Source organism: Apus apus, chromosome 13 (assembly GCF_020740795.1).
Source record: "Apus apus isolate bApuApu2 chromosome 13, bApuApu2.pri.cur, whole genome shotgun sequence".
NCBI lineage: Eukaryota > Metazoa > Chordata > Aves > Apodiformes > Apodidae > Apus > Apus apus.
The window spans coordinates 12,028,944-12,054,677 of NC_067294.1; the positions used below are offsets into that span (position 1 = coordinate 12,028,944).

The 25,734-nt window shown below is 36.8% G+C and overlaps 1 protein-coding gene across 5 annotated transcripts in view; it reads right to left on the reverse strand.

Annotated features, from left to right (window-relative positions):
• The window catches only part of GABRB2 (gamma-aminobutyric acid type A receptor subunit beta2), a 143,003-nt gene that overhangs the window by 11,506 nt on the left and 105,763 nt on the right, over window positions 1-25,734 (reverse strand). For all 5 annotated transcript variants that reach the window (XM_051631341.1, XM_051631339.1, XM_051631340.1 and 2 more), the window contains 3 exons: window positions 12,774-12,911; window positions 11,402-11,554; window positions 10,065-10,309 (listed from right to left, as the gene is read on the reverse strand). In XM_051631341.1, coding sequence (XP_051487301.1) covers window positions 10,065-10,309; window positions 11,402-11,554; window positions 12,774-12,911 — 536 coding nt within the window. The remainder of the gene's footprint in view (window positions 1-10,064; window positions 10,310-11,401; window positions 11,555-12,773; window positions 12,912-25,734) is intronic.

Sequence of the window (25,734 nt, forward strand, 5' to 3'; positions counted from 1 at the left end):
TATGAGCTGCTGCTAGGTTCACTCTGGAGAAGAAAAGAATTCATGATTTTCAAATGGCACCTGCTTAAAGCTATACGATCATTTTTGACATGAAAAGCAAGTCTGCTGAGATAAAGCTATATGAATTCATAAAGCACAAATGCCTGATATTTCAAAACATCCATATGTGAAACAATGTCCTTAAGAATGTACCAAACACTGCATTTCCATCATCTGTACAAAACAATTTATTTGAACACTGTCATACCTGTTCATGAAACCACACTAGCGTGCACTGCCTCAGATTGCATTATACACCTAAAATTTGGGTCAGGCTGTAAAATAGGCAGTTAGAGAAGAGTAAAATCAGGCTGATTTATAAGTTCAGGTTACTTCGGTTTCAGGTCAGAAAATCCATAAAAACTGTAAATTCAATCAGCATTTTCTTTAGGTTCTTGAGCTTTTTAAAGCCTACAAATCTAAGCAAAAAAACCCCACAAGAGACCTGTAAGAATTAAAAAGAGAAACTGAGAAAATATGCAAGATCTGAACACAGAGCTTTATCACTGCTCTACTTTTAATTAAATTTCTAGGCATTCAGGTTTACCCTTTGATGTATGTTATTTCTCAATTATTATCATTAGGAACACATCAATAACTTAGTCCTAAGTATTGCAGGATTCTGAAGAAATGGTTGAAAAATATTATTTCTTTTGGCATCCATTACTTACACATAATATTCCATGTTTAAAGCATTGCAGAATGAATGTTGAGATAAAATGAAAGAGGGTAAAGTATCTTTGACTTGATGACCTTTGGATAACCATATCAATTTTTTTCAAACTGCTGCACAGAATCCCACGTCCTACACCAAAAATCAACAAGTGAAATAGGCAATCAGGACTGATGTTTGAATTATGGCACAAAATAGGAAAAATGGGTATATGTTTTACAAGTGGCCTGTCCTCAGCTTGAACCTTACCCCAACATCTTCAAAAATACCACAAAAACACCCCTGAGGTTCTTGGAGTAAAGAGGGCTAAATCACCTTAGCCAACCAAGAAAGAAACCTAGAGAGTGCACTGTGATTCTGTAGAAAAACATCTTCCTCCATTTCACTTTTGGCCAAGACAATTCAGTTCAATGGAATCTCTAGGAAGTGCAAGGAATAAATCCAGTAAGACTTTGACAGTATGTATGTAGTTTCCATTCTAGTTTGGCAAAATAGTTGACCATAACCTGGAAACAGATATCTGATTCAAGACATCAGCTTGTAACTTTACTGAAACAGATACTTTATTTAATGGGAGATAAAGAAATATTAAGGTTACTCATGTTTTCAAGTGATTTTTTTTCTTTTTTTTAGTAATTTTTTTTTTAATATTGGGAAAATCTATAGAATATATTCTAACACAACAATTCTGAGGTTTTTTAACTGTGTTGAATGTATTAAGTTGTTTCAGTTGAGGTAATCTTACAGCCTAAAGAGCAAACAACAATAAAGACAAAGCTTCGTAACTAACAGTTACTGAGAGACTAAAAGATAGGCAAAATCAATAAAAGAGGGATTTGAAATATGTATCCTCCTTCTTACCAGCCTCTGATATGAAGTTTGGATTACCTGAAATCAATTTCCCCTAAATTAGATATAACAGTGTATTGCTATCTGCAAAAAGAAACCAAACAGATGGTTATTTTAGACGCTATACATAAAGCAAAGGGCTTGACAAAGTCATCTTCTACATTATAATAACATTTTATCACTTAATGCCACTTGGTGTACACAACCCAGTGATCTCAAGATTCATGAGCACAACTAGGTTACATCCCCCAGCATGTAACATTTACAGTTACAATTTATTGTTAGGATAGAAATTGGCTGACTCCTGGCCATTCAATTAAACCTTGTCAACGTCTTTAGAGCTGATCTGTTTTGGGAAATCAATCCTCCAGGCAGACACGCCCTCTGCACTGCAGCTACATGCATTGCTTCTATTTCACTGTACAGCATTTGCCTTTTTTGTGCCTTATTTCCCCACAATCTGAAAAAAAATGATATAAACTGCAATAATGGATTTTTTTTTACAACCAAAAGCGTGTTGAATTCCGGGTCACTGGTGGGTAGCAGGTTTGTAGCTGCACTACAAAAGCAAAAGGGGTATTGTGCTTTAAGCACAGGGAGTGCAGAGGCACTGATCTTGCATTAATCAAACATGGCATTGGAAGGAGCGCAGCTGCAGAAAGAAAAGCTCACGCAGTTGAATTGACCTTTGTTCAGATGTCATGTGGAATACCACCATGGGTTGTGGAAATAAATCACCTTCTGACTGCTTCTGCAAAGTGCTGCAGGCTAAAACTGGAACTTCCTCAAACTTCACTGTCCTACAAAAACTCAGATTTCAACAAAACACAGAGGCTGGCCAAGCTCTCCGTGCAGTCATTGCTGATAGTTTCTTATGCAAGTCGTTCCTTAATAATGTACAAAAATAAACTTAGGAGAAAAGCCGAGCTTTTATAATCCATGCCTACTTTTATCATGTCCTTCAGTAAACTTCTGTGCTAGGAATACTTTCTGACCCTGGATCAAGAATCAGTCCTGAAGCAGTTTAAACTGTACTGCAAAGAAAAGCAAAAATCTCCTTGGAGGAGAAAGAGGATGAAGGCTTTCATTGAAATCTGGGCAGTGGCAGCATTAGCTCCAACGACATAGAGCTGTGGGGATTTGAGATTTTAGACTGGAACTTTAAGAGCTTCATGTTGCCTTAGTGTTTTAATATCTGTTCACTTTATAAACTGAGTCTGTGCATGTAGCCATTTAAAAAATCCCCTCTTTTTCTCAAAGTGTTCACAGATTTCTGCTTACACTCCATTTATACTAGAAGTTCCTCTACTGCACAGGGTGTAAAGTGCACTCCTATGCATCAATACTGGTTTAAGGTACCTTTGCAATAATTTCTCCTCACTATAGGTACATTTGAATGATTTCTTTAGATAAAAATGAACAAACATCACCGTGAACTGAAAAGGCTGGAGGCAAGCCAGCAGTAAATCACAGGGGAAATAAAAGCATGAGCCAAGCGTAAGCTAATGAGCATTGCTTTGGTGCAAGGTATATTATCCAGGGCCTGCAGCCCTGTTAATGTGTATTTACACCTCAGTCTGAAAATAGAGGAGATAAACCTTAGTAAAGTGGTGAAAAGAAATTTGGAAGCTGTCCTAGGAAATGGCAGGTAGCAAAGCAACACCCAGCCTGACTCTCTATGCCACTTCAAATTCTGCCATTGGCACAAAAAAACAGAAAATACTCAAGTCACTATGTTCCAACAGCACACATACGTGAGACAGTGAATCTGAAAAAGGGCACCTGGAGAAGGACGAAGCTGTGAGTTCCCTTTCCTTGCTAGACTTTGCAAAAGCCAGAAACTGTCCATCCTCAGCCTGCCCAGCTGCACAGGTGAAATAACTAGGTGTGCTCTCTTGTGAAAAAGGCAACTTCACAGTCTTGTTTGTCTTTGATAATGCAGTGGAGTCCTTTAAGAATGAAACATCTGAGAAGTGTTCAGCTTTTCTGGTTAAACTTGGTAAGACAGTTTTCCTTGGTTAAAAAGGTGTAAGGGGGAAACACAGCAGCTGAGAACTTCAAGGGGTAGAAAGTTAACATGGTAAGTACAGCCTAGGGCAGGTTAAGCTTCTACTTATTCTTTCCTTGTTATTTCCTCTCCTTTAGCAACTGTGTTCTAATTTGGATATAACAACAGTGGGTCAGCAGGGCAATGAATTGCAAAGATGCCTATATTTGTTTAAACTTTCTTAGCTTGCTACACTCTACATTCATTCTTCAAGTGAGCATTCCTATTGTGATTCAAATCTATTAAGATGCTGTTTCATCTCATTATATTATAGCTCCTTTTTCTCTACTTGGTAACCACATTTCTGATAGAAAAACATCATTAGTGTGATAATTTCCCTTGGTTGTGGCTTGGCACAGTGAGGCAGCAATACACTCTTAACTTTCAGGCGTGCTGACTGAACACCTTTCACAATACAAAGTACAGAGTAAATAATTACTCATTGTTTTAAAATAAACTCACTATGCTTTAAAAAAGTCTGTGTACAGAAAAAAACCACAACAAACACCCTTATCTAAATATGCAGAGGTTGGCCATGTTGGTTCACTTTTTTTTTTTAAGAGTGAATAAATCTGTATAAACATACTTTTGAAGTGTTGCATAGTGTCCTGACAGTTTTCCCCACTTTTCCAGAGGGAAATTTCTTTATTAATGCTCACAATAACAACAGCATGATTGTAAAATTAGAGACAGAGTGTTATTTATGTGACTTACATTACCGTGTACTTCAGGTACATGACCTGTACACTTACAGCATCTCTGTGCTTTAAGCTAGATGGGAAACACCTTGGCTTCAATTAGTACTGCAACTGTGGGCATTCTAAAACCACGTTCAGTGATGTGTTTACATTATGCAGACTGGATTTGAAAGAATAAAACAAACACAGAGTGTATTTTAAAAGTTAATTTGTGGTAATTAACTGTTCTAAATGTAGTTAAACTATAAATAATAAAAGAAAACCCAACACTAAATAATTTAGCAATAACTTGAACACCACCTGAATAACAAGCATGTAAGAACTAGAAAGACAGGGCTAGAAATGGAAGGCAATACGCACCAAATCATTATATTGTAATGCCTCTATAAGGTTCAATATCTGGGTTGAAAAAATGCAAGTATGACATCCTGTTTCTAGCTAATATTCTGGTAAGGAAACCATACTGATGTCTAAGACAAGACTGACAAGGTGCTCCCGTAAGAGATGAACCTGTAGCCCTTCTTTTAACAAGAGTCTTGATGTAGGAACTGATAGCAATACTCACAGTGAGTATCATCTCTGCTGCCTGACACACTTCCAGTCTCTCTTGCTTTGGAAGAAGATGGCATACAGCTGCTTTTCCATGCTAGTCACCCCTTGTCAAATGCACAGCTGGCCAGATGCAAGTAGCACTTCTTTACAGAGGAAGAATCAGCCTTTCACGCAGCCCAGTAAATTTACCATTGTCTTTACTGTGATACTTCTGGTTTCCATTAAATTACCACATAGCTGTAGCAGAGGTCTTCTGATCTAGCCAGAATAACAAATATGCAGATATTGAACTGCATTTTCACCTTACTTACACCTCCAGAGAAGTCAATTAATGTATGCAGTAGTCTGAAGTAAATGATGAGCAACTGTGGAAAAAACAGCAATGGATCCAAAAAGATGCAGCAACAGCATAAGCAGCAGGCTGACTGGGAATTTAGTAACACAGGAAAATATACTGGAAATACAGAGTGTGGGAGGAGATCAGACTGCAAATCCTCAACAACACAGAGACTAGAAGATCCATAGATCAGACACATAACAGTGATCAGCAGCAGCAAGCCCATTTAACCACAGTTCCAAGATGGAAACATCCAAGGTAAAAATATTGGATCCAACACCAGAAGCTAAAATTTTGAAATTAATAAAAAAGACACCTTGGCTACTGGAGTCTAGATGAAGCTTCTGTGGAATAAATCAATACTGAGAACAGCAAGAAGCTCATTATTTGAATTGCAATAAAAGAAATTAAATAAGTTTAAATGGCTGGAGGTCTACACCAGAAATGATTTGCTCTACACTGAGATCCTGGTTAGGCTGAACAGCTCCTTGAAGAAAAAGTCAGGCCTCAAAAAGTAGAAAACTTGAAGGGCTGTATCACAGTAGCTTGTTTTCCTGCCCCTACTTCCTTCTATCCCAAAAGGAAACAGAAACCAAAATTACAATTAGAAGACAAAAACCCTTCACGAGGCTTCTAGATCAAGTCAATCCAGACCATTTTTATATGATTACAGAATTGTCAGATTAAAGTTAAGGATTTTAGTAAAGTCTTTGATACATTATCTTAGAAGTGCAGACATCATATGTCCCAGTTATATGTACAACAGCCTTCAGGAAGACAAGCAGCTGGATGATATTGTGAAGCCAGAAGTGAGAATTTAGCCCTATAACATACCTGTTAATCATATGGAAGAAGCACTGACAATTAGGTTTTTATTAGATTAGCACCCTGAGCTTAAAGGAACAATAGCAAGAAATGTGCCTACAAAGGATCAAAAAGATGCTGATTATAGACAACATTAATTTTTTAAAATAGAAAAGTCCACACAATATAACTGCATAACCATGGTTACAGTATATATAGCACACTTTATGACACGTGGTAGGTTTTCAGGCAGAAATATGGCACTCCCAGGTTACCAATCCTTATGTCTACACTTGCAGTATTATGCCATTCAGAAGAGATTAAAAACCCTGGGACTATAAACATAATAAAGGCTTTTGAAGAAAAAATGCAAGACATGAGGCTCAAAAGGAGAGGTGAGGAAATGATGTGAAGGCTACCTCCAGTAAATGAAAGATGTCTAGAATAAGAAGAGTGCCAGTGAATTACCAGTAAGCAATAATATGACTGTTTACAGAGAGAACAACTAGGCTTGGCAAAGGCAAAAGGTGATGAGTTAGACTAAAGGAATAAACTGCTGAATGCAGTTTGAGAACCTTTAAGTGTGGGATGACCACACACACAGCTATTTTAACCTGGACCCACTGTAAAGAAAATTGAGCATGTCCAATAAGATTTAACAAGTCTGCGATAACGGATCTGCTGGTAATCAAGTCTGAATCTTCCCTGGGTTGTTTTAAATTTCTCCATGATTATTCAGGTTTCAGAATTCAAGAAGCAAATAAAGATTTGGGCCAAATCCCTCCTCTTTCTTTCCCTTACCCCAGCCAGGGTCAACAAGCTTTGAAAATGAGGGAGAAGATGAAGTATATCAAGTCACAATCTTCTGTGGGGATTCAAACAAAATATAAGCAAGATACTTTTTTTTAAGATTAAGGAAGTGAAACAAGGCAACAAGTTGTTCACAGAGGTGAACACAGAGGTGAGGAGATGCCTCATCCCTGGAAACATTCAAGGTCAGGTAGGACAGTGCTCTGAGCAACGTGACCTTGTTGAAGATGTCCCCACTCACTGCAGGGGGGTTGGACTAGATGATCTTTAAAGATTCCTTCCAATCCAAACTACTTTATGATTTAAAAAAAAAAAAAAAGCACCACATTATTGGACATTTAACACAACTATGACATGAAATTTAAAGAAAGATTTGGCCACAGTTCCATGTGGAATAGCCCAAGGGAAGCTCTGCAGCAAGCCTGATGGTGTTCACTTAAATGGGAGAGGCAGGCCATTCTCCTCCAATCCTCCAAGGGATTACATTGGCTTCAGCAGATACCACAGCCATGGAAGAACAGCTTCTGTTGTGCTTCTGTACTGTTCTGTAGGCTCTCTAGTATCTTCTGAATAATACTGAGCAAAACCAGAGAGACAACCAATGTCTGTGCCTACCCTGGAACACATCTATATCAGAGAACTCAAAAGCATATAGGGAGTATTTACTAACTTTTATTTTGCAAGTAGTTGTGGATGGATGGACTATTCCACACTTCTTCTCTCACAGCATTTACTAGTTTACAAAAGTTGTAAGAGGCTGTTAAATTATTTTTTTATTGGAATCTGTAGATATCTTGTAGAGATTTGCTGGTCTGTAATGTCAAAACAAAGATGCTGCCCTGCAAGCAGCAATTCCAACAACCATTCACCAGCCTTTTTTCAGTGTCTGTGCTGGATGCTGTGCAGAGCTGTACAGAAGTTTTCATCTTCATGTTTTAAGGTTTATTACTCCTGGTATTAATGCATTCTCACATAGAATCTGAAGTGACAAACATAAATTAATTGCACTGCATGTGCAATTACTAGAGGAATCTAGTAATATCACAAAAGAATACTCATTTAAATTAGTCCTTTAATGTTGGATCCCAATTTGAGATGAAGTCTTTGCTTAGTGCCATTTCTAAAATGCCTGCATTTTCATGGAAACCTCTATCTGAAGTAAATTCAACATTTCGGACCCATTTTTTTCTTGTACATTAAAACAACTATATAATACTTAGCCCTCTTTCACAGATAAAATATTCAGGTCCATTAAATATGAATCTGTTTTCTGACTGCTGGTCAAACAGTACGAGCAGTTGTCAGTTCCTTTCCTCCTTGCTAGAGCAGACTATGTACAGCAGGACAACGTTCTGTGATCACTAATATTTTCTCATCCTCTGTTTGACTATCTAATTGCTTAAGGGATTGAAAACCTGATTATCAGATACACTTATCTGGATACCAGAGCAGAACTGCCATGAACCTAGTATACTAAGCAAAAGGCTCAGTATAAAAAAAAATACAAATAACGTAAAGTTGTTCCCAGTACACTTTGTGTTAATCCTGTAGGCTGCTGAATTTCTGTAATAGTTATGGAAATTAATTTATCACAGGATTGGATTAGGATACTAGTCAGTGCTTTCAAATTCTACTTCCTGATTAGCAATTTGCCACTAGGCTTTGGCTATTCTGTTACATGGCTTCATGATTACATGAATAACTATATAGCAAATATCACAAGTGAATTGTATTAAAAAAATACCTAGAGGTGATACTCTGACATCTATGGACCTTAAATTTCCACTGATGTGTGAGGAAAGACTTCAGGTAAACAGATCTGGTCTCATAAAATTACCTACAGGGTTCCTTAGTTAAAAGCTTTGATTGTTTAAAGGGAAACTGATTTTTAAAAAATAAACTTGACAAATTAAATAAAAGCTTGCAACTTTTTTTACATTGCTGAAAAACCACCAACAGAAAGAAAAATATTTTAGGGTCTTCATAGACTTTTCAATGATAAAATGTGATCTATGGTACCGTAACATCAAAATTCATCTCATCATTATGTATTTGCCTTCTTTCATGTTTCTCTCAACAATTAAAACAAATAACAAAAAATAATTAATGAGTGAAATCTGAGCCATGACAGTGTAATCCTCCATCTTAAAAGACTATAAATTGTAACCTATAAAACTAAGTGTTTTATGCTAGCAACATAATAGATAGATTCTTCTTGTTCCAGAAAAAAAGGAATAAAATATTCTGTCCACAGGTACACTGTGGTAGTATAGAAATTCTAAACAAATATGAGAAATTCCACCACTAGAGCTGTATGAAACTTACTATTTCCACTTCATAAATAATCACTTGGGCTTTTTTTTATTTCAATTCTATTTTTTTTTTTATTCTGGTTTTGAGTTTCTCTTAAGAGCATTATGCTGAATTAGAAATTTAAAAAAACCAACATGTTCTCATTAAAAAAAGAAACAAAGGCGCCTCAAAAAAACCCAACCAACTGAAAAAGAAAACAAAAAAGCACAATAAACTTTAACTTCCCAATTTTTTTATGGTTGTGAAAGCTTAGAGATTTCACACTGAGAACATTCTAACATTCAGCACAGATTTGCCACTCTGTGAAGCTCATCCAAAATGGTAAACATGAAAAAATAACAAATGCTTTGTAAGTCTTCCATTCATTAAGGATCATCTCGGCAAATGTATTTTATGCCTCAATTCTCCATCCCCAGGGAATCATTTTTAGATTAAAAATTAAGTGCACAGCAAGTTGATGCTTTATTCCTGAGCAGTTTCTCATTTAGTATCCTGGGCCATTATATGCTGAAAATATACAAACTTTTCAAGCTTTAAACACTTTTGTATCTCAAAGATTTAAGAAAGCAGGTTAAATTCAGGTTTTATTTCCAATGTTCCATACAGCTCTTTCTGGAGTACCAGTTATAGCCATCATTTTGGATTTGTTCCTTTGGAAACAGATTAGACACATTTAACCCTACATCCTGACTGAGAAAACATCTCCCAGTAAAGCTTAACTGAGCACATGCTTCAGAAACAAGTCATGCAGTTGCCCAGGCTAGAGGGCAGCATTCCTGGCTCAGGCAGCGGAGTTCACTGCTCTGCAGAGCTCAGACAAAATCATCATAATCCCTCTCCACTCATCTTCTACAAGAAATTACATTTTAAATCTCTGTCTGGCAGAAGTGAAAGCCTGCCTTCCTGGGACAATATTAAAAATATATCCCCGTTTCAATGTACCTTATTAACATCCATTCGCAGCTTCTCGTTGTTGGCACTTGCAGCTTTTTCTGCCGCTTTCTTTTGACGCTGAGGGCCCCTGCCAAAGAAGATGTAGTTGACCAGTGCATACTCCAGCAGAGCCATGAAAACGAAGACAAAACATCCCATAAGGTACATGTCAATGGCTTTCACGTATGGAATTTTGGGAAGAGTCTCTCGAAGATGGGTGTTAATTGTAGTCATTGTGAGCACAGTTGTGATTCCTGAAAAAAAGAATTGGCAAATCTATTTCTTGAATCAATTTTAATTTTCTACCATAGTAGCTCGTAATTGCCAAATGCTAGAGCTGAAAAATTCTAGTTGTTTTTTCCTGGTGGAAAAACCCACCCTCGACTTCTGTTTATATTTCTTCTCTTTGACTTTATTTTTTTTGTACAGCAAAGATTACACCTGTAACAAACTGCATTCAAACAGTAGTTGGATTCTATGAGTATATTCATAACCAGCTAAACTGTAACCTTCTCTAACATGTCTAAGTTATGAGTTGCCAGGCTAAGGTCACTGTTACCTTACTTTCCTCCAGCATTTTCAGGATGTCTGCAGTCTTGTATTTTGGGAAATTGCTACATAGAAAGGCCTGGTAAAACTCAGCCAGTATCCAATAAAGTTAAAACGTCAAATTCTTGACTGTATCTTTTATGCTGATCTACTTATTTTATCTACATGAAGGCTGTACTAGCAGGAACTGGGCTGATTGATACAAAATTTGGTAACAGCTACTCATATTTATTTTTGTAACATGCTTCAGTCCTCTGATGAGGGGCACAGTGTACATGTGGGGTTAGCAATGAGATATAAAAGTACTCAAGAGACTAATTAAGGAAATGGTTTTGCTTTCAGAACGTAAGGCAACAGTAAGGAAGAAACTCCTAAATTTAAGGAAAAGTTAACTATACAAGCCTAGCAAAACATTATTTAATTCATACCTGAAAGGAAAAGCAATTTATAATCCATAACAGAGCTGAATGTGTATTCTGGACTGCCATGGGCAAAAGGAAACTAAATGAATTCTCTTTGGAGAAAAACAAGCAGTAAAAGAACAGAAAATGATGAGACAATTAGGCTAATTCTGGTTACAATGATTATACATTTAGCTAATTCAGACATGAAATCACTTTAATTTTTATTTAAACTGCAAAGATTTAAATGCTGATTCAAATAATACAAAGCTTAACAAGCCAGACATAAAAAGATCTAACAGATTTATTTTTCAAATCATGCACTAGCCACTAAGCCAGAAGCAAGAGAAAGCATCCAGCTAATGCACACTGCATGAGATGTGTAAAAATGCCTACCTAAAGCAACTCTTGCAGCTGAAGCATCATAATTAATCCAGAAGGAAACCCAGGACAGGATAGTGATCAGAATGGAAGGCATGTAGGTCTGCAGAATGAAGTAACCAATGTTTCTCTTAAGTTTAAAGCTGAGAGACAGCCTTGGGTAGGCACCTAAAAGAGAATATTTGGTATGGCCATAATTTGCTTGTAAAAAGCCTGGAAACATTTTCTGTCATTTTGGTTTTATTGTTTCATGCAACATCGAGTACACACAGACTTGAAAGATCCAGGATAATCAGCTGCAGAATTTCCAGCAAGAGTTTGGATTAAATAATGTCTTATTCTAAGGGTAAAAGGATGCTCTTGGTGCGTATCTGCTGGTAATCATAATATTCAATGATCATCAGCCAAAATACATTCCAGAGCATCGAAGCATAGAAATGGCTCTTCCCTGACAAGCTGTGCTTTCCCTGTTTCAGTGTGATCCGTATTCTAACCTTCTCTCCAAGCAATGCAACAGCTGCCCTTTGTCACTGGACACCAGAAATATTTTGATGTATGAAACACCTGTTGAATATGTGCCTAGAGATCACTATTCAAGTCCCACTTCTGCTTGTTTTTGAAGAATTTGGGATGCACAATCCTTCTATATCTATATATAGATATACTTCTATCAATATCTAGATAGTGAGTTTTTAAGCCTTTTTTTTTTTTCTAATATAGCTAGCAGCTTCAAGTAGGTAGAAAACATCACATAATAATAGCTTGATCCAATTCCTGTCTCTCTTGAACTGAAATGTTCTAAATGTTTCTTTTTTGGTTCTGTTTTTTTAAAAAATTATTGTTTATTTTATGAAATTAAATTTTATTTTCTACTCCTTCTCACAAAGCATCTTTTCAGCCTTCAGAAAGTCATATACTTGCTAGCATACACTAAACTACAAATCCTGTGGAACAAGGATTTTAAAGGTTTTACAGTGAAGACAAAATAATTAATCAAAAATACCCACAGCTTGGCACAAGGAGCAATCTAGGAAACAGTGAGAGAAAGATTCCTAGATTTCCTACAGGCTGGGTTGTTTGTTGCTGGGTTTAGGGTGCTGGGGTGTACAAGTGGCTTAATCAGTTTTCACAGAAAAGCAGAAAATACAGCTTATTTGACTGAGCCTTAAGATGACAGATTACTGTATCTTATTCATATGTTAATGAGTGATGCCTTAAACACTGTGAAAGCTGTATTACAACTTGTTCCTTTCAAAATTTTCAGTTGCTGCTCTAATTCATTCCTGTTTCTAAAATTTTTGCTCAGATCCTGAACTGTACATTAAGAATGGACCTGTTTCTAGAAGTCTTCCCCATGAATTCCCCTTTTAGCTTCCCCTCCACAAACCTGTAGAGAAAACAACATTCTTGGTGATAAGCTTGTAGTCTACAATGGAGAACTGTGGCAGTTCAATCTTTGTCACTCCTGTGACTGCATTATCACCTCCACGCCAGTAAAATTCAATGTCATCTGTTGTATAGCCATCTATAAAAACAGGAGTAAACAGTTAAGATCCACATCTCTTCTGACATCACGGAGAACAGTCCAGAGAATTAATTCAGAAATTAGACTCAAATATGTCTCTGAAACGAAATTGTTAATAACAGATATAAACATAAACCAGACACAGGTAGTTATAAATACTATTTCCAATGACAACGCTAGCTGTATTTTAACTTTGGGGACTTTAAACATCTATTATATCCATATATTAATAAACAAACCTTTAAAAACAAATTAAGACTATACACATCCCATATACAGACAGTAACTGTACATGCATCTTAAGGTAACTTCTGATCCCAAGGCTGGCTAAAACAGCATGGGTTTGCTGTCATTTCAGCCCCTGGGCTGAAAGATCAGCACTGGTAACAAACATCACCAGGTCACCAGGAGAGGCTTGGGTAAAGAGGCTGTTCAGACTTGTGCACCATGATCAGTGTAGGAAAGAGGACAGTGAAAGTAACACAGGTAAGACAGAACTTCAGCATAGAGCTATCTCATGGTATTTCCTCTTTATGCTCTGTAATGTGGCTATGAATGAAAAGGACCAACTCTAGTTTAAACCCATTTATATTTTACTTGTAAAACCAGCATAATTCTTTTTCTGAAAATGGCTTGAATGTGATAAAACAGAGGCACATTCAGTGAGGCTCTTGTAAGAAGCAACTGCAGGAGACATGACAGCCATTACTATGACTGGCAAAAAACCCACACAAACAAAAACCAAAACAAAAACCAAGAAGACAAAGACAGCACATGTTCACACATTTATAAAACATTTGCATTAAATATGAATCTGGGTTTGTCAAAGGGCAGCTGAGCTCACTCTCATTTTCCAGGGCTGATATAGAGAACTGATCAGTACACATCAGAAATGAATCTGCTGCAAAACCAGGAAATACGATATTAATGGTTTGTAGCCTTTTAGAGGTTTTTGTGGTTGAAAATAAAAATAATAACTCAGAGACAGAATAATGCCTATGACATTTTAGGAAACTGACATAATAAAATTATACATATTTGGCCTTGACTTTCAGTTTTCATCCACAGACAAAGGAAAAATGTATATAATAAACAGCATTTTAGAGTGATCAAATAGCACTTAATTTCAAGGAAGAATGCAGATTATTTATGTTGTGATAACTTAGAAAAAACAAACAAGAAACAGTAGCAGTGTGTGAGTTTGAAGATACGAAAACAGTAATTGTAAAAACACTGAAATAACTATAAAAATCTATTGACACACAAGAAGTTTTGAAATATTTTGGCAGTTACGTTCTTAGAGCATAGTGATAGCAATTTCAATTTTTGTATACATGACTCTCATTCTGTTTTTTCATGGAGCTAGCAGCAGATCTAAAGTATTTTGAGGGCAGAAAATGGAAAACTAATTTCAGGAATCAGAGCCATCTCATTCATATGTGACAGATTTTTAACAGCTCACCAACATCAAGAATTCAAGGTGGAACCTGCTCTTCTTTCCAAGTTGCTGACACTGACAGCAAAGCTGATGAGAGATTATATTTTTATAATTTTTTGTGAAATAAGTTCTTCCTTAATCTTTCCATTTACCCAGAAGTTCACTAGCTCTAGCTGATTACATCAGCCAAAGAAAAAAGAAGCTTGCTTGTATCTTCTAAATAAGCTTCAACAGGTGAGGGAGAAAAAGCTCTACAATGTGGAACATGATGTACTTGTGACATATTCAGAACCCCTTAAGAAACAGTTTAAATTCACATCAACAAATAGCTTCCATCAATGGTCACTGCTTTGTTTCCCCTCATTCTTTCTCTCTTGCTTCTCCAAGAGGAGAATTATAAAGGAATAACTGAACACAACTTGAGCTAATAACTTCCCATAATATTTAGCTCCCCTCCTCTGTTTGGACAGTGCTAGGAGAAAAAAAAAAAAAAAAAAAAAAAAGGCTAAGTTCCTCTGTACTGATTTTTTTTGAAACAAAGAATCTCACAGATATCATAACCTTTGCATTTGCTGTATGTTATTTGTTCAGAGTCTAAAATATGACAGGCCTGAAAAGGAGCCACAATTTCTGCTGACAGTAGAAGGCCCGTCCTCTGTAATCAAACAAGCACTAACCATGACTCCACAGTGTACTGGTGCCTCTTGCACATTTGTGATACAACAAAATATGTTCAAATCTGAATTATTAATCATCAGAATTCATAAACTTGTAGTCTCATGAAGATGTGTCAACATGTGACTGAACTTTGCCTTTCACTTACTGCACCTTTGCATAGGAAAATCTTCAGCACCCCACACAGAACTGTCTCAGATGAAGTTTACAGCACAAAATATTGTTGTATGTTGACCAAGACATGCTCTACTTAGAAATACACACTATTTTAGCACAATAACTTCCATTGGCTACACAAAGCATCCTTAGTTCAGCCAATTTTTCTATAGTATCATTCAATTTATGTCTCAAGAGTCAAATTAGAGACCTACCCAGGAGATTAGAATTGGTTTGTTCTCATGAGGAAACAATGTATTTTGCTTCTTAATTATGATTTTCTGAGACTGCCTAATTATATGAGAGCCTTCTTTCCCATCTCTCATTTCTTCAGTTAACCTTGTTCTCGTTTCTCCACAATATAAAAATAGCAAATGGTACATGATGGAAGACAAGAATACTTGAAAAGTTACTTTCCTTCCAAAGTGACCAGAAATGCTGAGACACTTCTAACCATTTAACATTTTAAGAAACAAGGAATACTTAGCCACATAATTGAGATTACCATGGTTTCTGAACTAACAGACATGAGCTGTGTAATAAAACATGAAAACCTTTGATGATACACTGTAATCTTAACTTGAGCTTTTTTGCATTTACTACTTCTTGCAGTACAAATTTATACTAAGTTCTGGCTCTGACACTGTTAATGTAACACCTTGCTAATGCCTCTCCTCTGCCCTAGGCTGTGGGCATGAATGTTTCATCCTGCCTGGCCCCATCCTCTGGTTCTCCAGTAGATACCTGCAAAAGCTGTATTCCAGCAAATGGACTTTGTTTCTGCAAATTGTCACCCCCTGAATCCCCTAATAATGGGAACTGGTGTCATGGGGCTTAACACTGCATGGAATGGAGCCTCTCTGCCTTTCTTGTGATGTACATAGAACAGTCAGACCTATTGGTGCAGCTTCTCCCAATGCTCCCAATGGAGAAGCTGTTTGACAGGAAGGGCAATTACTGCTAGCACTGGTGCACTGGCTGTTGACAAGTCGTTTCTACTCTCCGTAGGGTACTAGATTTTAAGCACTGCTGGATCTACTTCTTTTGCTTTTAAAGCAACTTTTTTTCAGGAAAATTGTAGAATAGGTATGATTGGAAGGGACTTTTAAGATCATCAACTTCAAACCCCCTGCATGGGCAGGGACATCTCCCACTGGACCAGGTTGCTTCAAGCCCCATCCAACCTGCCCTTGAACACTTCCAGGGAGGGGGCACCCACAGCTTCCCCAGGCAACCTGTTCCAGTGTCTCACCACCCTTACACTAAGGCAAATGGTACATGGATGGAGGTCATTAAAGACTGTGCTCATGGCGAGACAGGCTCACATCAATAAGACATTTAAAGGAAACACATTTCTTTCAGTAATTTGTCACACTTCTCACATTTCTCAGCTGAGAATTTGACACTGTGTGACAAGACCTGTTGGCAGGTATCAATACAAACAATTTCAGGAAGTCTCTTCAAGCTTTCATGAAGAGATTTCTCTCTCTTTCCAAGGCAGATAAATTATCCCAATCATTTCATAACATGGAGACAGACAGAAAACAATATTGTAGCAATCTGCTAAATGAACACTATTGTGTACTGCTAAAATACCCAAATTTAACTGGTTATAAGGCTAATATCTTCAAAACATCTGCCAGAAGAGAGAATGGGCCTATTCATGTCTCTAATGGATGTTTTACAGATATTAAAGTTCAGTTACTTGGAGCTATAATAAACTCCATCTGCAGGTATTTGTAACTCAAAACAACCCTACGTACAAGTTAACATTATTTAAAGACCAACCAACATAAAGCAGAAATAAGCAGTCTAGAAAGAATCTGTGGCTCTTGACAAGAAAAAGACAGAATTAACGTCAGTTTAATATGCCTAAATTATCAGGTCACATGTCAATAATGTAGAAAGTAAAGCATACTAAACCCAAAAATGCTGCAAGTCACTTTTGCAAGAATCTGAGTTTAGCACAAAGCACTATCTAATGCAGATTGTAAAAGAACTGTTGTTTTACTGTGCATTCAATTGTACGCAGAACTGCTAACAGGATGGGGAAGCTGATTGATTGCTCTTTCTTAAATCATTTCTGTATCAGCAGCAGCACAATCTACTTCACATTCAGAAAGTTCAGTTTCTCATTTCTGTCATGCATCACACAGCAGCAGCCAAGCCAATCAATACACTGTCCTGGTCATACGGCACCAATCCTGAGAGAAGCAAAGCATTCCCCACTCCAGTTAACAAGGACAGTGTGTTTGTCATGGCCTGTAATTCAAGGAATGACAGATGATGAAGCACTGTAGAATAAAAATAAACAACTAGTAGAACACAAAATACTTTTCATACAGAAGCCACAAAACCAACTATTTTTTTTCTAGTCTGTATAAGAGAAGGCAAAATTTGGAAATTATTTCAACAAAAACAACCTAAAAGGAAAGCTGCAGCATTAGTGGCTGAGCATGAAAGTATTTCTACACAAGATGGTCACTGGAAACACCAGGCAATGGAAAAAAAATAATCCAACTTTCAAAAAAAGCCTCAGGATTTTTCAGTAGGATTCACTGACTCACAATGCTTTTGTACACCACAGCTGGGCTATATTTTAGGCTGATACACAGATACACATCTACAGCGTGCACCCTATCTAGGAATTCAAGTGGTCCATGTTACTATTACTATGGCAGCAGCTGGAGACTAGAGACATTTGCTGATTTGTGGCAAAAAAATAATGACACAAACATGCAAAACTGTGAAAATGTGGCTGAACCATGGAGGATTTGGAGGCCATATATTAACTTCACTCTGCTCTGAACCATCAGCACATTGCCTGAGCATAGGTGGAACAGCATTTAGCAATACATGCATAGAACCAGCAGCACACCTGAGAGAAGGAGAACTACTTCAGCATTAACAACGAGACAGAAGGATCCTGTAGGGACCTGTCTTAATGCTAACCCTTTCTGCTCAAGCTTATCCAAAACAGTGTCCCTCTAGTTCCATCTTCTATCAGCCATTCTGGACATTGCCAGCATGCAGCACAATTTGGCCACCTCAATGAGATTTTTTTCTCAGCAGGTCTGGAGGGAGGCTCAGTGAAAGCAGCCATGGCACAACCTTTCAGATCACCTGTGGCCTTCAGCTCACCACTACAAAATATGAGAACACAGCTTAAAGAAGAATCTAGAATTAAACACTGGTACAAAGCAACCATTTACAAGAAGAGTAGCATATACTTTGTGGAGAATAGCACAGACTATACCTTACAATAAGCAAAAACCTATGGACTCCCCAGCAGGGAGTAAGTACCAAGCTACTTAATCTCTCCTATCTCTGCTGCTATTATTTGGATTTTCTTTGTCTAGCCACTGACAGTACAGTAGCATCCCAAAGTAAAATGGAGAAAGGTGCTGGATATATATAACAGAGGGAATGTTTTGATTAACAATATACAAAATATTCCTAGCTGACAGTCTTAAGAGATTTTTTAAAACTGCAGAGCACAGACTATCAGACTAATTGAGACACTTGACACCTACAGGTCCTGTACCACGAGATGAATGCTATACAGAAATACTAAACAAATGGTTAATCCTGGTTATGTAACAGCTCATGGAACACCTCTAGTAGCAATATTTATGTATTTTATTTATTTTTAAACATAGAACCACCAATTTCTCCTTTTCTCAATATTTTCCTGTACAGTTTTGCATTTGCACAGAGCAAACAGCAAAATTACTTATAAAACTATATGTATCATACACAGAACAATTTCAAATTCCAAAACCTTTCAGAATATTCAAACCTGGTTCACTTAGTCACTTCATTCTTCACTATCCACTTTTTAATTCAAAAACATAGCCAAAAAGAATAAGGTATAAGTGTTTCTTTGAATTTGCAGAGACCTTCAAAGCTTAGGAAAACACAAGACACTGAAACCAATGGGGTGACATGAAGGGGAGAAGGAAAGGCAGAGTTTTGTACAGCTGAACCAACTCAGCATCACAGCAACTGGAAAAAGCACACTGTACTTCTTGTCTCCTCTTTCTCACCCCTCCAAAATCCTGTCTTTCTGCATAAAATATTAAAAATCTTTTTACATTTCACTTCAAAGACTTTTTTCCCTAAGGCTCTGAAGATTTGGATACCAAAGAGGATGGAGAGTTTTCTGGCCACAGGGAAGCTCAGCTGATTTTTAGATTAAATCGGTAACATCCTCAAAAAACAATCATTGTCAAGTTGTACCATTGATTCCTTACTGGAGAGGCTGGCTGGGAAGAAAGAAATGTGACTCCATAATTACTGTAGGACAGTATACAGCTATTAAAAAAAGGGTGTTTTGATGGACAAGTGAAATTACAAAATTTATTCCAGGTTCAGAGTAGGCTCTTCATGGTGTTAGCAAAGTCAGCTTTAATTTTCATGTAGGCACTTCAGGCTGATTCTTGCTTACAATAAGCCTGGTAACTTCCAGAATAGGTGTCCTGGTGAAGCCCATTAAATGTCATTGCTGGCTTTTTCCCTAATGATCTCAGTGAAAATCTTTTGTACATTAAGACACTTGCTGCAAAATGCTTCAGTAAATAAATTTCCATTATTACAATTCTTCTAGGAAAAGAAAGAGAGGTCAGAAGCAGATAGGGAGACCTGTATCAGTGCAATAATACTCAAAAAACCTTCTCTCTCTTAGAACCTGGCAATCTTTCTGGTCCCATAAGCTCAGTTACTTCCACCAGTATGAATGATCTAAAAAGTCATTGGGTTTAACACCGTGGAGATCTTGCAAGTCGGTGTGTTCCTCACATAAAAGAGAGATGAGTGTGTGCAGCACAGTGGTGCCTGGTGATATGAAGCTGATGACACCTAATTAGGCAAAAGCAGGTGCAATATCATCAGAAGTATGCTCTTTCTGAGACTACAGCAACAACTGGCCATCCAGAGCTAGTCTCTGCAGAGCTATACACTGGCACTTTCTGTGTAGCTAGGAGTACAGACCTTTCCCAGATCTATGAGAACTGGCAAATCACACACAAGAATGCTTTTACTCTTTTTCTTCTGATCCTCATCACTCAGTTACCCTTAGTGCTTCCTGCAGACCAAATGTTATGTTTATGTATGAAACATCTGGTCCAGTGTTGTGGGGTTTTTTATTTGAAAGTCTACATTTCAGGAATTTCCACCACTATTGAAATTACTTACCTGACTTCTGTGGGGAAAAAAAAAATAATGTTAGATTATTCTACATTACATTCTACAGAGCACCTAGAAACATCCTATCCCAGAGCTGTGTCACAGTTTATATTGTCTAACCCAACTACTCATGTAGCAGAGGACCTCTTCTGAGGATAGGGTTGACAACAATACGCCAGTTTTGTGCATTGATTAAGTCTGGATCATCTTTGAAGGGAATTTTACTGTAGCTCAGGTGACATTAAAAAAATGTTACGTGATGAAAACATGGGTGGTGACTTGCTGATATGCAGACAGCACTAGACATACTTCTCACTTCCACTAATACTGAAATTATAAAGAAAAAAATCCTTTAATCTGTAAATTTCAAAAAAGCAAATGAGTAGACATTACGATTCTGCAGTCAAATTTTCCATTTCTGTATTAAACATACCACATTAAAAAGGGGTTCATGAACAGACACGACATTAAATATTAATATTAATAAATATTAATCAATTAAACATTAAAATTTTCAATGAGGCAGGGGAGGGGGAAGCTTAATTTAATTTGTAATTAAAAGTAGAATATGGTAGAATATAAAGAAGCTGAATATTAAGAAGCTCTGCATAATGGTCTATTTTCTTGCAGCTCAACTTGACTATCAACTATAGAGAAGAACCAAGAAATTTACTCTCATAAGAACAGATCTTCAAAGATGCAGTAGGAGGTTGCAATATAGAACCATCAGAATTATATCAATTGTTGCTGAGGAAAGAAACATTTAGGCATAAAAAACAAATTCCTATTTAAATGTGAATGGCAGCTGAAGTAAATATGACAAAAATGAATGCATCAATTCTTAAGTGACCTATTTCAAAGCCATTAAATCACAAAATGAATGGAACCCACGTGAAAACAACCATTTTGAAAAGACAAGTGCAATCACTATAAGCAGACAATGGATTTTTTCAGAGTAAGCTACAAAGTTAAAATATGAAGAATTTACTATGTTTTGTGGCCTAAGTAAAAGTCACTGCATCATCCATAACTATTTTCTTCCACGTTTAAGTCAATGAAATAAAGTCAAAGTTAAACAAAAATAATAAATATCATGCTTTGGCATCAAACGCTGCTTACAGGAAAACGTTTGTTTCACCCAGTTCATGAGATTTAACCTTTATGAGAATGTAAACACATCTCAGGCAGCTGGACTGTGGTAAACACACTGAAGGGCCAACTCAGAATGCCAAGAGATTACTCAAGGCCTACTTGGTCCTTCTACCATACACAAAAACCTGCAGTGGAAAAAGGATTATAATTAAGTGCACATAGTTGATACACAGGGCTGAAACACCTGAACAAAATTCAGTAATCATACGTCTCTGAAATATTTTTTAGATTATTATATAAAATCCATAAACAAAGAGATCGACAAGAGCTCTGTTTGACTGTGATATTTCCAGTGGGCTTGTGCAGTGTTCTGTTACTTCCTACAGGTCTGAACCATTAAAAACATGCATAGTATACAAAAATCAGCTTTATAGGTCTTTTAAAAGATCCACACTACCTTTTTCTTTTGCATAAGCAGCCTGTAACAACTGGATAATCTGACTGAGTTTAGTGAGGGCAACATCACCCATGAGAAGTCAGTCAGAGCTGTTCTGAATGAGTGGAAGGAAGCCACAACCATCTAAGGTAGTAAACACCACCATTCTGGTCTTACGCTATTGTCCTGGCCTCCTTGTTCTGTTGACAGCACATACCCTCAACCAAAGCCATTCTGAAGACCTGCCAGTACCTTGAAACTTATCTGCCTGTTTCAACCTCTGCTTAGGCTTCCCTGGGCAAGTTTCCTCTGCCATGCTTATGAATATCTGAGAAAATTAATTTGGTGGTATCTAACCTGCAGATTAGAGGAAATACCTGTATTAATAAGGACACATTTTCAAAATAACTAAACCCAGAGATTTTTGCATGCAGTCTTATCAACCGAAGAATCAAACAGGAAATCGTTTATGTGGTTTTAAATCAGGCATATGTGTAAGTAATTATTCAATTTGAAAGTACTGTTATCTTTTTGCATAATATTAGCAATCCAACTTGAGTGCAGAGGGAATGATTTTTGTACTTTGATGCAAATATATACTGAATTTCTTAACTGTATTACAAAAAGATAGTTCCGAGGATTGATCAAAATGCCCCAAACCTCAACTTTTTGCATAAAACTGAGAACTGTTTCTGGTGTTTGAAAGCAATTCTTAGTGACTGTATTCTACTCTGGAGTAGGCCACATTTCCAGGAACAGAACTTCTATAGTAAAATGTACACTGAGTGGGTGTAAATGAGAAATTATTTTTACTCTCACCTTTTATTAAGGACAAAGATTATGCGGGGAAAACAAATACTTACATTTGCACCTACCATTGATCTCATCATTGTAATCTGCAGTCAACCTCACGTTTTGAGCTGATCCCTACAATTTTATCTCATTTGGCTACATTAACTTGAAATTTATGCAGAGGAAAATTTGTGTTCAAAACAATTATATATACTCTGGAAGAGATAAAGGGGCTCAGACATTTCATATTGTTTTCTAACAGGTAAATAAATCTCCCAGTTTTCTTACTAAAGAGAAGATTTCATTGAAAGACTATGTAAGTTGGACTTCTGCCCTTTGATCTGTTTCAATAAGTTGGCCTTTTCAAAATTGGAAACAGAAGAAAGGGGTATATCCAAACATGAATCAATAAAGCATCATCTACATAAGCTCAATTTTTAATATTTTACAACATTTGATCTTTCATATAAGTTCTCCACAACCCATGATCAGCCTCCATTTTGGATGTTGATGCATATTAAAAAAAAAATGAAAGGAAAAATTAACAACCTGTGGCAACCTTAAGGTATTTTTATAAAACTGCATTAATATTCCACTCTGTTTAATTATTACATTGATGTATTAAATATCCAAGGACACAAAGAGAAAAATGTAATTTGAAGAAATCCCTGCTGTCAGGTGCCTGTGCCATTTGTTCTATTTAGAAAAATATTTATTCATTAAGATAGGTTAGCTTGCAATGTAGTATGAGGCAATGCTCTGAAATTTCATCTTCACCTGCAGTACCAGAAACATCACAGTATCTAAAAACCCCTCTACTTTTAAGTACAGATATGATTACGAAAGAATAAAACATTGCCCTTATTGACTGTCCAACAACAACATGCTAAAAGATGTCCTTGATAAGAGCTAGGCATCACTAAAACATTAAAAAATATGTTTTCACACATGTAGAATTAAGGTTGGTTTTGGACACTTAACTGAGCTTGCAAAAGTCAGCTTTATCTTAGCAATGAGAAAGTTACAATGAATGACTCTTTCTGAAGTCATCCACATATATAAATATATATATTTGGGAACTTTTTCTTAACATAGTTTCCTGTCTGAATAAATTCTCTGTCTTCTAGAAGGTTTTTTGAGGACGATTACATTTACCTTTGCTATGGACAACTATTCCTACAGAACCATGTGAATGAAGTTTAAAAGAATGTTAATTAATCACCCTGATCCTGTTAGAACTACATTAATATCTTCCCAAAGTTGCAATAGACCTGTAACATTCCTAGATGTCCTTTACACAGCCTGGTTCTCAGAATATTTTAGTGGGAGCTCAGAGGACTTTTCTGTAGGAAACCCTGTTGTGACACCTACATCAGAAAAGACAGCACAAGTTTGTTGGCACTATCCCAGCTACTTTTCTAGAATGCTGAAAGAGGCAAGAATAAATTATTTTGACACCCAACCCTCCAGGTTGTAGAAATGGTAAGCAAAGAAAAGTTGCTTGGTGGGTAACAAAATGCAAGTGTTTTAACAGGAGATCAAACAAGGCCAAAGAAGGAGAATGCATTTCAGCTCCCTGCATTTAACTGGCACAGGAGACTAGCCCTGAAAAGCCTCAAACATGCTGTTAAGCGGCCACCTGCTGTGAAACCCTCGGCAGAAGCAATCTTCTTTCACATTTCCTCATTAGAAGAGCTCCCTTACTGTAGCCCACTTTAAAGTTTTGGCTTATGTACCACTAAGCCACGTTAAATCCTACTCTCTGGGCAATATCCTCTTTTACTTGGTATTCTGCATTCCTCTGTGGTTCCCAGGTACCATCATACCAACAAGACTGCATTATAACATTTCACATTTCAGAAGTTTTTAAAGTTAACAAAATTGTCTATAGCTTTTCTAACACTCACTTTTCTTCTGAGTAGCAATAGGCTATGCTTCTTTCTTGAAGTAGCTGTGACTGAGATGACATAAAGACAACCCTCAAAGGAATTTCTCCCTGCAAGCAGAGTTTAACACTGTTGACTTTTTTTCTGTTTTCTTCTAGCTCTAGAATTGTAACTGTGTCAGAATGCAAATACGTATTACATAAGGTTGCCTCTTGGGCTGGAAAAGCAGGATATCTGCATGTAAATGTTCATTTAAAAGAATTCAGTACAATATTTTAACATACATAAAAGGGAATCTGCCTCAAGTCAGAAGTTAGAGCACTACAGTATTATTCTGAGATGCCCATGTGGACTATACCTCTCTCGTGCCTTTGAAAGAAACACCCTTCTTCAAAAAAACTATGAGAAAAATACATTAATAATACAATAATATATAATACACAATGCAGCAATGGAAAATGCTATTATTAGTAATTCATAATCACTATATTTTTCTGACACTTAAAACTGCACAGCTTCATTCTTGTAGGAATTATGACTCAAATACTGTTCCAAACTAAAAAAACAAACACAAACAAAAAACCCCGAAACAAACAATAAAAACAACAACAAAAAAAACCAAAACCCACAAAAAAACAAAACCAAACAAAACCCACCAAAAAAACCCCACCTAATCCAACAAACAAACAAGCAATTTGAAAATATTTTCACATGAGCCTAAGGTATTCCACACATGCTTTTGTGTTCCCTCTTTAAACTGCCTTCTTGCCTGCACATTTACATTCCTAGCATTTCCTTACAAGGCTTATTTGCATCATGCGTGTCAGTATCTGCATTTATATTCCTATTTGCTAACTTTGGAAACTGTTATCCTGGTGCATCTATGGGATTCATGAATCATAAAATTGTTATTTGCAGGGAACATACTGCTTCTGCATAGAAGCAAGAAGCTGAAAGTGCACTAAGCTCTGGTACTGTAAACATGAAAATTGGATTCCTCCCCTGCTCTGTAGCATCCTCAGTCTCTGTGAGGATGTCACAGCTCAGGAGCACATCAGTGCTCCTGGTATCTAACAGCCACCTTATCAACAAGCTTATTAAGCCATTTTCCTACCTGTGGTGCTTCCAGCTTTGTATGATATTTGAATTACTGCTGCAGACTCT